Source organism: Culex pipiens, chromosome 1 (genome assembly GCF_016801865.2).
Source record: "Culex pipiens pallens isolate TS chromosome 1, TS_CPP_V2, whole genome shotgun sequence".
Classification (NCBI taxonomy): Eukaryota; Metazoa; Arthropoda; class Insecta; order Diptera; family Culicidae; genus Culex; species Culex pipiens.
In genome coordinates, this window is record NC_068937.1 from 70,079,704 (window position 1) to 70,097,850 (window position 18,147).

The 18,147-nt window shown below is 36.9% G+C and overlaps 1 protein-coding gene and 1 pseudogene across 15 annotated transcripts in view; both read left to right on the plus strand.

Annotated features, from left to right (window-relative positions):
- Positions 1-12,637: 12,637 nt before the first annotated feature.
- LOC120431125 (sortilin-related receptor-like) overlaps positions 12,638-18,147 on the plus strand; it is a 150,868-nt gene continuing 145,358 nt past the window's right edge. For 5 of the 15 annotated variants that reach the window (XM_052706721.1, XM_052706731.1, XM_052706726.1 and 2 more), the window contains exons 1-2: positions 12,640-12,809; positions 13,092-13,297. In XM_052706721.1, coding sequence (XP_052562681.1) covers positions 13,196-13,297 — 102 coding nt within the window. In that variant the 5' untranslated portion in view covers positions 12,640-12,809; positions 13,092-13,195. Of the gene's footprint in view, positions 12,903-13,091; positions 13,298-18,147 lie in introns of all 15 variants that reach the window. The other 10 variants (XM_052706729.1, XM_052706727.1, XM_052706735.1 and 7 more) reach the window with 7 other exon arrangements.
- LOC120431906 (40S ribosomal protein S10b-like) lies at positions 16,353-17,529 on the plus strand (annotated as a pseudogene).

Below are 18,147 nucleotides of genomic sequence, written 5' to 3' on the forward strand. Positions count from 1 at the left end.
ATTCTAGCCAATTACCTTGCTAACCCTTAAAGAATTTTTGAAATTCCTCTTCTTCTTATTTTTTACCGTAATTTTTCCTAAAAAATAATTTGCGGGGCAAAGGTGCGTGTCCATTCATTTTTGTATGAAAAATAATCAAACACATTGGATAACTTTTATTTCTGATAAAATTAATTCAAAACCACTAAAAGTAATATTTCTGCCTAAATAGGACCAAAAAATATAACTTATGCGGAAATAGGAAGGTGTTTAACCCTAATAATGAAACTTTAGTTATATAAGTATTACTTAGTTTAAAGGTGTTACTGTACCATAAAATTATCTTCAGTTGAGGTAAAAAACAACCCCCAATTGAAAAATTTATGAAAAGTTAACTTTTACACAAAAAATAACGTCCCACGTACGGGGCAATGGTGCACTTCATTTTTCTAAACAATTGCCTGGTTATTGAGATGTAAGCGTTTTGAGGTCTAGTACTACGTTTTGAAGGCCATGGACAAGGGTACCATTTGGTATATACAACGAATCAAAAATAATGTATGGTCACCAGCGACAGAACGATTACCATTAGGTGCGCACCTTTGCCCCACTTTACTCTACGTTTCTTTTGCAAGTCATAAGGTTCCTCAAACAGAATTATCTTTTATAAAAAATAAAAAATATTATGAATTATTATTTATGAAATCAACGTTGATTTGGGAAAATAAACCTAAAATAATCCTAACGTTCTCGAATCATTTAAAAATTTGAAAAAAAAAACCTTATTAACCTTTTGGAAGTCGCGTTTTTCGGCCTTCCTTACAAACGGTGTACAAATAACACTAGCGTGACTGTTAACAGTTACACACCAAATTTTGGATTAAAATGTCAGTTAAAAAAATAACTGAATGCGATTCAGTAATCATCACTTGAATCATCACTTTTGCTGAAATTCAGCAAAGAAACAAAATCATTAGACGTCATCCATTGCAAATTATGGACTTTTCCAAATCAATCATGTAAAAAACCAAAGAAATTCATTTCTAGACCTTTTATTCACTAACTGTATTGAAGACTTTCATGTACAAGAATCTGTAACCCCCCCTTTGGAAGAACGAAGACTTCCATACAGCAATTGAATATTCTATTTATGTCCATAAAAAAACACTTTGCCCGTTGACTGGGAATATGAAGAATTCCTGGAATACAATAAAACAAACTTTGTAGAAGCCAAACGTAAACTACTTGCAATTGACTGGCAAAATTTATTTAATAATGAAGGAAATGTCGACGAATTAGTAGGAATATTCAATACGGAAATTAACACTATAACATCTGAAACCGTACCTACTAGAAGAAGACGACGTAATAACACAGGCAATAAATACCCAGTGTGGTTCACTCCACAACTAAGAAATTTAAAAAAATAAAAAACAAAAAGCCTACAAATTATACAGAAACAATACAAATGACACAAATTTTCTGAATTATCTGAATATTTCCGACCAATTTTTTTCGGCACTCAATTCTGCCCACGAAGAATATAATAGTAAAGTCGAATCGGAAGTCAAATCATGCCCGAAAAATTTGTTTAATTACTTAAAATCCAAATTCAAAAGTAGTAACTTTCCATCGCAAATGCAACTAGACGAAAATGTAGGCAGCAACTCAAAAAAAACTTTTTTCAAAATTTTTCAAAGAATGATACACCTCATTTTCCGAAGAAGACCGCGACCGCGACTATTTTTCATATATACCAGAATTTCCAAAGTCAATTCTTGTCAGAAACGGAAGTACGCCAGGCATTAAAGGACTTAGACTCATCAAAAGGACCAGGACCCGACGGAATAGCACATGCATTCCTAAAGAACCTTGCAGAAGAATTGACATTTTCGCTGCATCATCTTTTCAACATTAGCATTAGCATTAGCATTTTAGGACGCCCTATCCACGGATGGCTCCACAACGCTTATCCCACTGTTTGGTGTGGTGTGGTGTTAGACCCTCATCCGGAACAATAATCCAACACGGGAGATACCATGTCTTCATCTTTTGATGAGTGTGTAATACAGCCCAGGGCATAAGGGGGTCCTCGCCGGGTCCAAGCTATCCTTTAGGGAACGGAAGGAATGTTAGTAAACACCTATCTGAAGTGTTTGTAGGCAAGGGTCCTGATTGCTCAAAATCAACCACTCCACTCGTGAGCACAAATAGCAGGCGACGCGATACTGCCCTGATGAATTCCTACTGTTTGACACTTTCACACCATTCGCTCCCGAACACTCTCTCGTCTACTCTCCTTCTCTCTCTGATCGGCTCAGTCTCCGAACGGCTCAGGCAGGCCGAACGTCACCGATCACTCTGAATTGAAAACATTTTTTCTCTGATGCACTGCGTTATACTCATTGATTTGGGTTGCCTAAAATCGATGTTATCAATTAAATTGTGCATTTATTTTGAATTCATAACATTATTGACACCATTCAAAGACACTTCCACCAAGAAAAAATCAAATTGATGGCAAACTGAGGGCGTGAAGACAAAAAGACTGCCGCGCTGGCATTTTGTGAGAATGGCTCTTCGCTGAGCATGGTAGTGTGTGAGTATCGTCGGGTGACGGAGTAGGCAAAAATTTTCACGATGTATTTGTTCGCTGAGTGAACAGTTCGGGCCACTCGCTGGCTGCTTGCGAGTATCATTCGCTCATGAATGCTAGTGGGTTAGAATAGGCGACAAATGGATAGGCGATGAGTGAGTGGTTTCTGTTCAATGAACCGAAAATCAGGACCCTTGTTTGTAGGGAGGATTTGGACTCAGTGTTAGTATGAAAGGTAGTACCCTAGGATATACCTCAAGAGATATTGCGGGTGAGTGAGTGTTGTTGACATACGTAATTATCGCGGAATTGCCCTTTTGTCTTGCATTCCAAAACTTTTCGAATCTATTATAAATGAAAAAATCTTTCAGCAAGTAAAAAACCGCATCACATGTAAACAGTACGGCTTTTTTAAAGGCCGCTCTACTAGCACCAACCTTTTAGAATTTGTAAATTTTACACTGAATGCAATGCATAATCGCAATTTCGTAGAAGCAATTTACACAGACTTTAGTAAGGCATTTGACAGAATCGACATACCATTATTAATCTTCAAACTGTAGAAAATTGGAATTCAACCGAATCTTTTGGAATGGCTTAAGTCATATTTGACTAAGCGCGAACAAATTGTTCGCTTCCAAAATGTACTATCGGAATCAATTCACGTCACCACTGGGGTTCCGCAAGGATCCCATTTAGGACCTCTTCTTTTCATCTTGTATGTAAACGACATTTCCTTCATTTTAAAAAAAATAACGTACTTGTATATGCAGACGACATGAAATTGTATATGGAAATAGGAAATGCCAATGACAGTCATGTATTCCAAAATTAAATTAAAAGCCTACTCCAATTGAATGTAAAGAAATGTAATTCCATTGCCTTCAGCAGAAAACATGAAACACCAAACATAACAGTATTACAGTGGACTCTCTCGTTGTCGATATTGAAGGGACCGTCGAGAGCGGGAGTTATCAAATTATAGAACGAAAAATCAAAGCAATCTATTTGAAGGGACTGAAAAATTTATTGACAGCTGGAGCAATATTGATATCGAGAAGATCAACAGCCAGAGAGTCTACTGTATTAGGAAACCAACCAGTAGAAAAATGCAAAGTAGTACGTGATCTAGGTGTCATCCTAGACTCACAACTAACTTTTGTAGAACACTATAACACAATAATAAACAAGGCAAAAAGTACATTAGGCTTTATAAAGCGCTTTGCATTCAACTTCCAGGACCCGTATACTATTAAATTACTCTATATAACGTATGTCAGGCCACTCTTGGAATACTGTAATATCGTCTGGAATCCATACTATGCCGTACACCAAGCACGTATTGAATCTGTCCAAAAACAATTCTTACTGTACGCACTACGTAAACTTAACTGAACTGCATTTCCTCTCCCATCGTATGAAGCACGCTGCATGCTCATAAACATACAGTATGTAAAAAAAGTATTTACACCCCTTGGGCACTATGCACATTTTGTGATGAAACATGTAAAAAATTTAAAGTTTGACAGGAACCTAGTACTACGTTTTGTTCAAAAACTCATGTCAAACATTTTGCTACAAAAAGCTCATGAAAAGATGATTTCTATAAAAAGTTATATAACAAATACTATTACGAAAATAAAAAAAGGTGCAAAAAAAGTTTGTACACCTTTCGAAAAATTAACATAAATAATGTTATTTGTTGACAAATCACCATAAATCCAGTCTCCCAACTCCAAATAGGCATCCTTGACTGATTAAAAAAAGAATTTGGATTGAATATAAAGTTCACTAACTACTTAGTATAAAAGTTTATATAACTCTGGAAATTCTATATAAAACTTATCTAAACTTAATTTTGCAAACTTTTAATTCAACTAAATGTCAATATATTACCATATAATTGCTAAATAAACATTTTGGAGTGGGTATAACACCGTTTTGGGGGTATTTGTATCGATAGAATAGATTTTTCGTTGGAATTTCGTACCAACCCGGAATTACGTCGTAGGAAAATCCGCCGGCATCCGAACCGGTCCACGATTCACAAGTCAACCTATGTGGAATCGGAAAGGGCATAAAATTTCCGATCTTTTGATACCCAAACATCTAGGTTTTCTTTAAAACCTACGTTTTTAAATACCTAAGCAAAAACGTTGTTATGGTTTCGTTTGAGCAACCTGCCAAAAATGTATGGAATTTCGTAATTTTTGTTCTCATGGTCAGCTCCCTCCGTGTACGCACGAGAGCATGCAGCTAGTGCTCAGTGCTCCATCGTTTTTTCGATTTTTTTCGCCGTAATTGATTGTGGTTGCCCGCGAGTTTGCTTCTCCAGCATGCCAAAGGCCGGCCGTGGCCGTGGCAGTTCGAGTGCGGCCTCGAAAAACCCGCGAAGTTCGTCTACCGGCCGTGTGCAAAAAGGTAAACAAACCAACGCCGTGTCGACCGCCATCGCGCAGGGGAGCGTGAGCGCAGAAGGAATCGACAAAAAGTTACTTCATCCCGGATATGTTCCAAGATCACCAGTGCGAACCCGTTCGGGTACCTCCGGTGCCACGACCAGTGGCACATCAACATCCGCCAACATTCCCATCCGGAACGAGTTCCAGATGCTGAGCGACGACGAAGAAAACAACAACAACACCGACGGTAGCACCACTACCGACGACAACGACGACGATGGTCGTGCACGGAAAAAAGTGCCGACGCCAAAAAAGAACAATTCTCCAACGGAACGAAGACCACCTCCAATTTTTGTTTTGGACACGTTGGCGGACGATGTTGACGAGTTGCTGGAAGGCCTCGGATATTGTCTGAAAATCGGTAAGTCGGCAGTGCAAGTGATCACACTGAATAAAAAGAGCTTCGACCTGGTGTTTGAAGAATTGAAGCGTAGCAACTTCAACTTCTACACATTCAACCCCGAGAAGCCCCCTGTTAAGGTCGTCTTGCAGGGTTATCAAGACCGTCCGATCTCCGACCTGAAGGGTCACCTTTCGGACGCCGGAATAAAACCGCGGGAGATTAAAGTGCTCTCGCGCAAGACAACGGTAACAGGTACACACACACTGTACCTGTTGTACTTCGACCGCGGCACCGTCAAGATCCAAGACCTGCGGCGGACTAAGACGCTGGACGGTTTTTGGGTAAACTGGCGGTTTTACACCAAGAACCCGACGGACGTAGCGCAATGCCACCGTTGCCAAAAATTCGGCCACGGCTCGCGGAACTGCAACCTCCGGCCCCGCTGCGTGAAGTGCGGTGAGTCACACCTCTCGGAGGCGTGCGCACTGCCACGAAAGGCGGACTTGGGGGACAAGGCAGAACAAACCAAGCCGCGCGTAAAGTGCGCGAACTGTGACGGCAACCATACCGGCAATTACCGCGGATGCATCGCGCGCAAGGCCTACCTCGAGGAGCAGGAAAAGAGGAAGAAGAAAGCAGCAGCGTCCCACCCTCCTCAGCGAAGTACGAGCGCAGCCGTTCCTGCAGCTGGACAGCTTACGGTTCCAGCGGAAAACTCAGCGTTCCCTCCTGGTTGGGGGCGTTCGTTCGCCAGCGTGGTCGCTGCCGGTAGCGGCAGTACGGCCCAGCAAGAAGTCACCGGGGAAGATCTCTTCACCCTGCCGGAGTTCTTTGCTCTCGCGGGGGAGATGATGACGCGGTTTCGGAGCTGCCGGAACAAGGCAGAACAATTCCTGGCCCTTGGGGAACTGATGATCAAACACATCTACAAAGGATAAATTACCTGTGATCTAGATATAAGCTTTCTCTTCCTCTATCCCCTTTCCATTGCAATTTCTGTAAGTTTTTTTAAATAGTTTTTTCTTACTCTTGCTAGTGCCTTAGTTAAAGAAATAATTGTTCCTAAATGGATTATGATGCAACACACAGCTGTAAGGAACTCCAAAACTCTGTTATGCACTTCAAAATAACTCATTGTATCTTGATTATTCACCAATAAAACCGAATTGAATTGAATTGTTCTCATGGAACAAACTTACTTTTTGCCCAGGTATTTAAAAACGTAGGTTTTAAAGAAAACCTAGATGTTTGGGTATCAAAAGATCGGAAATTTTATGCCCTTTCCGATTCCACATAGGTTGACTTGTGAATCGTGGACCGGTTCGGATGCCGGCGGATTTTCCTACGACGTAATTCCGGGTTGGTACGAAATTCCAACAAAAAATCTATTCTATCGATACAAATACCCCCAAAACGGTGTTATACCCACTCCAAAATGTTTATTTAGCAATTATATGGTAATATATTGACATTTAGTTGAATTAAAAGTTTGCAAAATTAAGTTTAGATAAGTTTTATATAGAATTTCCAGAGTTATATAAACTTTTATACTAAGTAGTTAGTAAACTTTATATTCAATCCAAATTCTTTTTTAATCAGTCAAGGATGCCTATTTGGAGTTGGGGGACTGGATTTATGGTGATTTGTCAACAAATAACATTATTTATGTTAATTTTTCGAAAGGTGTACAAACTTTTTTTGCACCTTTTTTATTTTCGTAATAGTATTTGTTATATAACTTTTTATAGAAATCATCTTTTCGTGAGATTTTTGTAGCAAAATGTTTGGCATGAGTTTTTGAACAAAACGTAGTACTAGGTTCCTGTCAAACTTTAAATTTTTTACTTGTTTCATCACAAAATGTGCATAGTGCCCAAGAGGTGTAAATACTTTTTTTACATACTGTACAATCATTACAAGAACGTCGTAAATTTGCCATGCTCCCTTTCATCAACGACATTATTTCTCAACGCATACAGTCAGCAGCATTATTTTCAAAAATACGCAATAGTATTCATGAACCAAGCCATTCACCACTTTTTAGAATAACTGCATACACGACAAATTATTTAAAAAAAATCGCCATTAAATCAATGCGCTTTTATAATGAAAATTCACAGTACATACATTTCGACATGTCTAAACCGCAAACTACGAAAAAATCTGTACAATAGAAATAATATCTAGTATGTGAGAAAATTGTAAGTAGTCTACATAAGCTTGACGAATAAACAATAAACTATATAAACCAGCGATTCTCAACGGGGGTACCGGGCCTACTTGATTTACATGGCAGGGGGTACCAGCCTAGAAGAAGGTTGAGAATCGCTGATATAAACAATAAACTTATTATTAAAGTTTTTAGAATTGACATTGCGATATGAAAAAAAGTTTGCTCCTTATAAAAAATAGAAGACCTGGCATTACATTCAAGTATTACAAAATCTTGAAAACTGTATTTCACAGCTTTGTATCTCCATACTAAGTTCCACCCATTTGGAGCAGTTTCCTTATGAGAATCGTGTTTTTGAGTTATTAATGCAGTTTTGTTGAGAATCGTGTGATCTTTCAGAATCTTTGTGAAATCTTAACACGTACCGTCAACAGGGGTGACATTGGGTCTGGGGGGTGAGATTGGGTCATACAAAAATGCTGAAATTTGTATGACCCAATCTCACCCCCCAGACCCAATGTCACCCCTGTTGACGGTAGCCTTATAAGTGGGACAAACTTCAAATGCGTTTTTCTCAGCTTGCTGTTTTTGCATATGGGACATTTATGTGAATATGGGCAGTTTATAGATGACGCCTTACTGAAAAAATCAGTAAACAGTAAATCTGCAATAAGCTGAAATGTCACTTACAGTCATCCCACATATTCGGAACACATTTGTGATAATTTGTCACTAACATGAGCTAGCTGAATAAAAGTTAAATTTTCACAAAAAAGTTATCCGATCATGTATAAGAAATGTCTAAACTTGAGTTTCATTGGTTTCAGGTGTGAAGTGATTATTTTGTAAACACTGTGTACTCCTGGAGAGAAACAAAGTTTGTTTACATCAATAAGAAAAAAGTGTCCCGAATTTGTGGATTTCTAGGGTCAATGTTTTTCTTTAAAAAGTTGAATAATACAGTCGGTCGATACATCAAACGAAAGATCTCAAAAAAGCTTTCAAACGGAGGTAAAAGTAAATCTTTATGTTCAATTATCGAATTTCTATGATTTTTTGAATATTGGCCGATCTGTACGCTGTTCCGAATATGTGGGTGACTATACTGTTTGGACGCTACCGAGTCATCTTTTAAATGTGTTCTGTTTTATTTTGGATTATTTTATAGTGATTTCAACAACAAACGTTAGAAAAATATGGAAAACGAATGCCTCGACGGTTTGGCATAAAATCAAATTATGATAAATGAAAACCCAGCAACGCAGCAAATAATCTGTCAAAATGACAAAAGACTGCTAAATTTATTGAAACCCGTTTTACTGAAATTTCAGTCAATCATCTGAGCAATTCTTTACGAAATCGGTCATTTCTTCTTAATTTTATGTTTAGTAGGGGAAATCTACCCTTTCCAATCAAACACCTATCTTCGTCATATGGAGAGTTTGATGCTCGATTAAAGCTCCAAAAATACTATTTGGGCTATAAACTTACCAGCAACAGCACCGCCTCGAGTAAGCACGCAAATGTATGCCACTTACTGGCCAAAAAGATCACATTTAATGCACTTTTGATCATAATTTGTATTTTGCGAGACCACTTCTCATCATTTTGTTGGCACACACAGTGACACACACGAGAATCCCTCAAACGCTTAATGAATATCGCCAAAATTAACTTTTCACTTTCGCTTACTTTTTCACGGCGCTTAAGATATGAAATTGCTTCCAACTACCGGCAACATGTTCTTTTGATCATTAGTAAGGCACTCACTTGAAGAATAATCCCGAAAAATGTAATAAATTAGCAAGCGCCATCAAAAAAACAAACGCGCCAAGTCGTTTGACGTTTCAATTTTCACTTTGCATTCCAACCGAAGGCTGAAGAAAACCGAGCGAGAGACGAAGGCAAAAAAGAACAAAGGCTGGCCGTCAACACCACCAGCAGCACAGCCAGCGATGCCAGGAAACTTTCCCTATAAATGCCACTTTTCGTGAGTGTTCGTTTGAACTGTCAGCGCAAATGGCAACACTCGACAGAGTGTTGGAAGAAAAAAGAACTAAGCCGATATTAGAAAAATGGGCGTGGCCCAATGCATTCGCCTCGATTAGAATACCATTGGGAATTTTTTTTTTGTTAAATGCTTGGTAAAGAAATAGAATAACTTTTAGTGAAAGTGAAAATAAACAGAAATGTTCACAAAAACTTGCTCTACTCGTTGGTGTACTTGGTTTTAGTAAAATTCAAGGGAGACTCTAGATTATCCAGCATCATTCAAACACGACCGCTTATTAGGATTAAAATGGGTAGATTTCCCCTATTTTTTAATCCGGCTGAAACTTTAACATTTTTGGTGCCTTCGGTATGCCCAAAGAAGCCATTTTGCATCATTAGTTTGTCCATATGCTTTTCCATACAAATTTGGCAGCTCTCCATACAAAAATATATTTGAAAATTAAAAAATCTGCATCTTTTGAAGGATTTTTTGATCGATTTGGTGTCTTCGGCAAAGTTGTAGGTAAACAAAGTTTTTTGCAAAATATATTTATGCTTATAGCAAAATATATTTTGCTTCTGAACTTTGTTGATACGACCCTTTGTTGATACGACATTAGAAAATGGTGGGTTTTTTGAGTGAGACTTAGAAAACATAAATTTTCCAGTTTTAAAATCTTTGCACGGCACTATCTCAGCAACTAAGGGTCTTATTAACAATGCAAAAAAAAGAGAATTTTCTCAGCTTTTCAAAAATATTTTTTTCAAGAGTGGGCAAACATCGGCACTAATTTTTTAAAATATATAACTGCGACTATTTTCGAAAAAGTTACCAAAAATGGCTTTAACTAGAAAACGGTGCACTTTATCAAAATTTCATCAAAGTAATTTTTGATTGCAAATTCGATTTTACATCGAAAAATGAAGTTGAAAAATTTTTGCGACCAGTATCTTGATTCTTTGAAAAAATCGGTATTGTTTCAAAGAATCATAACTCGATCAGAGGTTTTTTGCCCATTCTGGAAATTTCTGAATAGTTGGCATTTGATGTCTCCTAAAACATATCAGAAAATAAAAAAAAATTAAAATAGTGTTTTTTTTTGCAAATCAATGTTCAATGACTAAAAGTGAAATTAAAAATCACAAAAAAATGTTACCGTGTATAATTTTTTTCACTGTAGTCCATATCCATACCTACAACTTTGCCAAAGACATCAACTCGATCAAAAAATTCCTTCAAAAGATACATATTTTTGAATCTTCATTTATCATATTTGTATGGACAGCTGCCAAATTTGTATGGAAACATATATGGACAAACTAATGATGCAAAATGGCTTCTTTGGGCATACCGAAGGCACCATAAAAGTTTCAACCGGATTAAAAAATACAAAAAAAAAACGAAAGACCGGAATGTCAGAGAATTGCTCATCTGTCAAATGACAAATATAAAACAAATCCTAACTGCTGAATCGTTTACTGAAATTTCAGTTGATGAAAACTAAGTGAAACTATACTGAATTTCAGTGAAAAAAATTTAGTGTGTAATTTGCTAATGCCATCTTTTGTCTAAAAGCGAAACATGAAACATTTCCAAAGATGTCTGCTGACACATTTCACCATCACATCACTTCCATCCATCACATTATCCATCACATTATTGCATTCAACATTTTCATCTCTTTTCATTCCCTTTTTTCTCACACAGCACTCATGCTCAATGCACTCAAACTGTAAGTGATCAAGCGTCCCCATTGCACATTGTTGTGCATGGTGAGTGATTTAGTTGATATTTTCATATTGTTTCTGTAGCACACAATTTTATACAGCTGAATAAGAAACAAATAATTCAACAGACCTCAAATTCTATTTGAGTAAATTTCGGTAGGAAATCCTAGTTTATCAATAAGCAGTCTCATATACTCACATTATAAACATAAGTGAGTGAACAAAAATGCGAGTGCAATGATGAGATGAAAAGAGTGCCATTCGCGCCAAAATGAAGCTCAAATATCGATGTTAATCAGTTCGCATGTTTGTTTGTTCGTTCATTTACTTTGCAATTGTGCAATCATTTTCAGTACTGTAAATTCGTGTTGCAATGCATAACCTTTACCAGCTTTTCATACAAAAATTGAATGTACCGTCAGTGGGGGTGACATTGGGTTTTGGTGGTGAAATTGAAAAAAGGTGTAATGAACGATGATTGTAATCCGTAAAAATGATTTTTCAATTTCTCACATTCTTTTCAATTAAACATAAATCTGGTGAAAGGGTTGTGTAGAGGACATCTTAAGAAAACTTTGAATTGTTTTAAATGTTAAGATATTACGAGAGGTGTATTGTTTTTTATCCATAGTCACCCCCAATGGCGGTATTCAAAAAATTACATCTTAGGGACCATCCATAAACCACGTGGACACTTTAGGGGGAGGGGGGGGGGGTGACGATTGTTCACGCTCCATACAAAAAAGATTTTTTTGTATGGATAATTGTCCACGAAGGGGGAGCGGGGGGTGTTGTGATTTCGAAAAAAGTTTCCACGTGGTTTATGAATGGTCCCTTAGAGCGGATTAAAATTTTTAAATAGTGCCATGCAAAGCCCTTGTTTTTAACGCTGTTGTGTTGTGAAAAAATAGCATCGATTTGACCATTTTGGTGGTTTCGACATTTTTATTCAAAGCAAAGATTTAGGCTTGATTTATACTTTGATTCGAATGATCTGATTTCAAGTCAAGTTTATACTGTAGTTTTATCTTTCTTAAATTTTATAATTTAAACAATATTTACTGGGTAGGACCATAACAATGAGTTCTTTTTGTCTCACCTATTCAACATTTTCTCAAAAAATCGGGTGGCAGCTTGAAAAAACTGTGATAATCGCTTGTAAATCGATCAAAATAAATTATCAGTGCAAAATCGTGAGACAATTTGCACTCTGCTGCTCCAACCGATATCCGAAGAGAGCAGAAAAAAGTAAGGAAACAGCTGTGGCAAAAGGTCCAAACACATTCGCTCGCCGTTTTGGTAGTGGAGAGAAAATCATATCGGAGCCACGAAATTAAAAATATTTCATTGTAATAAAATTTCATTCATTTTGTTCTGCGCCGTCGACTTGAGCGGACGCAAAATCCGCTCCGAAGAACCAACCGGTCTCCGTCTCGCGGCGGCGTTGTGAGTCAATCGTGTGCCAAGAGCTTGTCAGTCTTGGTTGATCTTCGAAGCAGACAGGTTCTATCTGAGCGAGCTCTCCACGCTTTGGAGGTAGAGTATAGTGCGCGGATGTTAGAGTTTATTTTAATATCAAAAACCAAGGCACACCCATCTCGAGTGAATATAGCTGACGAAGAATTGGTGGTAAAAGACACAACCGGTCTAAATTTAAACTAGTGATTTTGAAATGTTTGTTGATGTGTTTGCTTGTTTTATCCAAGTTTTGTATGAAAGCCGAAAATAGAGTTGTGATTTTTTTCCGTCAATTGTGGGAGAGATATTTTTGGATAACAGGAAAATGCAATTATTGCTGATGAGTGTTAATATTTCCAGAATTTGTAGAAGACTTCAACGAGGGAGCTTGAGATACATTGTTTTATAAGGAGAAATATTTCTAGTACAAATAATTGAGAGTGTTTGTCCGAGTGCTTCAGAAAATGGGGTCCGAGACCCGAATTCTCGGAGGAGGTCGGCTGACCGTGGTGGTTGTGCTGCTGCTATCAACGTCTATTATCGGAATACAATCTATCAACTCACAGGTAAGCACCCCGTACCGCAACACAGTTGAGATACGATGATTTGAAGGAAGTGCACCGCGTGGTTCGTACTTCTTCGGAATTTTGTACCTTTTTCCGTCGCGTGTGTATCGAAGTGAAGTGTAGTTGGTTTGAACATCGCTGTGCATCGCGCGACTAAAAAGTGTTTAGTCAAATAAAAATAATGTGTGTCTTTCTGATAGCATCATCACTTTTTACCTCACCAATACATTTTGGGAAAACAAAAGGTGAAAAAGATAAGAAATTGTTCATTGCTTTACCAAGTGCTATGCTGCTTTTACGACGCGACGTAACTCAAACACATGCTCAGATAAATGGGGTAAATTAACGCCCGTAGGATTAAAGTTTGGTTACTTTTTTTCCTAGATGTTTGTGAACTAGCGTTCCAAAACTTGGGGGATTACGGTTGGAATGTTGCTTCCAGTAATGCGTTATTTTAATTCCTGAAATCAAGTTGAAAAAAGTCTTTACCAATAATTTTATATTTAAGAATGCTTCAAATTTCATAAGGCGAGTAATGTTGTTAGAAAAACTATCCAATAAAAATGAAAAATAAATAAATTAAACGATGGGAAACTTGTAGAGCATACAGAGTACATGAGCAATTCTCTACCAAAACCGGAAATGGATGTTATTTGTGTCATTAGTTCACTCATACAAGTCTCCATACAATTTTGGCTGCTGTCCATACAAAATGGTATGTAAATATTCAAACAGCTTTAACTTTTGAGTGAATTTTCTGATCAATTTGGTGTCTTCGGCAAAGTTGTAGGTATTGTTAAGGACTTTTGAGAAAAAATAGGTACAGGGAAAAAAATTTGCAGATTTTTTTATCAACTTTTTTTTCACTAAAACTCAATTTCCCAAAATACGTATTTTTTGATTTTCGAGATTTTTTGATATGTTTAAGGGGACAAAAATCCGCAACTTTTGAGCCATAGAGAAACATGGTCAAAAAATCTGCCGCCGAGTTATGAATTTTTGAAAAAATAATGATTTTTGGAAAAAATCGAAGTTTCATGCAAAAACAAGTTTGACATTATTTTTTAATGCAAAATTGAATTTGCAATCGAAAAGTACTTTATAATTACAATACACTTTATCAATTTTTAAAAATAGTGACCATGAGTGACCATTTCTAAAAATATTTTTTGAAAGGTTCAGAATATTTGCTATAAAATTGTTTAAGAGACATAGAAGATTGGACCTCAGGTTGCTGAGATAGTTGAAGTTTTCTTAATATCACCAAAAAAACACACCATTTTCTAATGACGATATCTCAGCAACTAATGGTCCGATTTTCAATGTTAATACATAAAACATTCGTGAAATTTTCCGATCTTTTCAAAAAAAAAATTGGGCGTAATATTCAATGTTTGGCCCTTTTAAAATGTTAGTCTTGATTTAAAAATTTTCATCATGTGATGCCTTATCATACTCAGAATGACTACCGATTAAAATTGTTTAAGTAGAGGATTAAAATCTCGACCAACTCATAAGAAGCGAAAACCTCGATCATATCTGAAACCATCGAGAATGCTTCAAACATCATTCAAAAACTCTGCTTTTTCGTTACTCGACTTTAACAAAAAAATAATTTTAAAATTTCGTGTTTTTTTAACTTTGCAGGGTTTTTTTAAAGAGTGTAACAATGTTTTAAAAAGTTGTAGTGAAAAAAATTACAAAAACTTTGATATATAAACATCAGCTTATAACTATCACGAGTTCCAGTACTTTGGTCTAGAAATCTCGAGGAAATCAAGTTTAACATGTAGCCTGTTGTGTGGGACAAACTTGATTAGCGTTTTTATCAGCTTGCTGTTTTTGTACATGAGACCGATTCTTCGGCTCCTTTTAAAAAAAATCCAAGTTTTTTTCAGCGTTTTGGCTATAGTGGCAAAATAAAAGAAGAAACCCCCCAATGTTATAACATATTTGAAAAGATAATTGATTTTCCTAAAAAGAAATATCATGCAGAATTAACCATATAGTACCTGTGCTTCTCCTGAAATAAAAATGTAGCGTGACGGGACAACATCGTAAAACTGGACTTTTAAAAGGCACACTACAAAAATCGCTACAGTTTTGCCAGTTTGATTTTTAAAAACTTTTGCTCTTCTACACATTATCACAAAGAATGAAAGAATTGGTTGAAATTTGAGTTTTTGCCAGCCATTTCTTTTCGTGACGGGACAATGAATGGAGCAGATTTATGAAAAAAAACTCCTCTCCCGTTCAATGGCTTGCAGACCACATTTGGTCAATATTCTTGGCTTTTAAGGTAAGAAAACGCATTTAAAGCACATTGCAATTATTGCATCATAATAAAAATGATTTTTTTCATATTAAAAATCGCATTGAAAATTTCAAAATGTGACATTTTGAGAAGAATTGGTCATGAGTCATTAAAGCGAACACGGGCAGTGTAGTACGGAGGGTTTTTTAAAGGAAGACTTTTCAATACTGAGTAAATTCATAAATCACTGAGTTGAATATAGCCGGTTCATATATTATGAAAATTTTAAACCTTCTTTTCTCTAAGGGACCGTCCACAAACCACGTGGACACTTTTTTGAAATTCTCAACCACCCCCCCCCCCCTCGTGGACAATTGTCTATACAAAAAATAACTTTTTGTACACGGATAGAAATCCGGTCCGCAATACCGAAACCAAATTGCGTTGAAATCGAGAACATCGCTTGTTTTCGATTTCGTTTGCAATGTTTTCAAAAACGACAACATTTTCATCGCATTCGAAAACATTTTGTTTCGAAAACGCCCCCCCGCTTTTCTCAAATTTTCTGAAGCGTAACAACTGTCAAACGCAACCAAAACCGCAACCACACGGACGAGTGCGACAGTTTGTTTATGTTTTGTTTTGTGGCCAAAAACGAGGCGCGAGGATCAAATTTTGTGAAGTGGAAGTGGCGGTGAGGCGAAGGAAGAGTTGGAACCGGTGGAGTCCCAGCCCAAAGGCGGAGACAAGTTCGTGTTTTTTCCGGCAATCGGAATGTTGTAATACATTTCTGCTGCCAAGATGTGTGTGCCAAAAGCTCATCGCGTCGCCACCTACGAGTACCTCTCCAAGGAGGCGTGTTGGTTGCGCAGAAGGATTTCTACGCCCCGAAGCACCCGGAGCTGGAGCAGATTCCGAACCGGCACGTCATCAAGATGATGCAGTCGCTAAAGTTGTAGAACTTTGTCAAGGAGCAGTTTCACCAATTCTGGTTTTGACGCTCGTACCTGCACCTGCTCCCGGAGATTGTTTCGTCGATGCTGAAGAGGACGGCCCGTTCGGAGCCGCATCGCGCCCGTGGTGCTGGCGGTCCCGGAGGACCCCGCGGCGATCGCGATTATCGCAAGAGAGGCCCCGGCGAGGACCGTTCAAGAAAGGCGATTTCGGTGCCGGAGCTGGCATTGTTGAGTTCCGTGGTGGATTTGGCCGCGGATCCCAGCCCCGGTAAGCCGGAGTGGACGGGGAATGATCACTGCTTCGTTGTTCGAGTACAATTCTGCGTACCTGGTGGGAGCAGAAGCACCATGAGGAGCGGTCAAGAAGTGTGGTAAGTTTGAGCTATATAAACCTCCCAAAATCTCACAATCTAATCGACCTTTTCCCTCAATAGACCGCGACGTTGCCCTCTTCCACCAGATTGTGCAGCTCTGCAAACACCGAACCACGCCGACCCTCCGGCCGACTTTATCACGAAGGGAGTCGTTCCACGTTCCACCGGGAAGCGATCCCGGTCTAGTTGAAGCAGATCGTTAACACCAACACACACTCTCACACTAAACCAAGCAAAACAAAAATCAACCCAAGTCTATATTTATCCTCACACACGCTCATTTTAATCCAATATTCCTTAGTTCTAATACTCCACACCTCCCTTAATAATATTCCTTAGTTCTAATACTCCACACCTCCCTGATTCCAAAAAAATCACAATGCAAAGTTCTAAAACTAAATTCAAAAGTTACATAATTCAAAATTCAAAGTTTAATTTAAAATTTCTAAAATCAAGCTTGAAAATTCAGGATTCTATAACTCTTAATTTCCAACATTCAAAGTTCAAAGTTTAAAAATAACCATTATAAAATCCATAAGTTCTACAATTTTATAATATTAAAATTCTGATATACAGAATTTAAAATTCTTTAATATTCATCAATTCTTAAACCCTAAAAACAAAAATTTAAAGTCTTAGCAATTCTACAACTCTGAAATCCTTAAATAACACAATTTTAAATTTAAATTTCAATTAAAAATTCCAAACATTTTGAATTAAAAATTAAAAAAAAAATATTCTTAAATTCTACAATAAATTAAAATGATTGAAAATTCTGCCATACATAATTCAAAAATTTGAAGTAAAAATTCCGAAGTTTTAAAAATTTACAATTCTCAAACTCTAAAATTCTTAAACCCCATAATGTAAAAATTTTGAAATTCTGACATTCATAATTCAACAATTAAACAACAAAAAAAAATCCTACAATTCTACAATTCTACAATTCTACAATTCTAAAATTCTAAAATTCTAAAATTCTAAAATTCTAAAATTCTAAAATTCTAAAATTCTAAAATTCTAAAATTCTAAAATTCTAAAATTCTAAAATTCTAAAATTCTAAAATTCTAAAATTCTAAAATTCTAAAATTCTAAAATTCTAAAATTCTAAAATTCTAAAATTGTAAAATTCTAAAATTCTAAAATTCTAAAATTCTAAAATTCTAAAATTCTAAAATTCTAAAATTCTAAAATTCTAAAATTCTAAAATTCTAAAATTCTAAAATTCTAAAATTCTAAAATTCTAAAATTCTAAAATTCTAAAA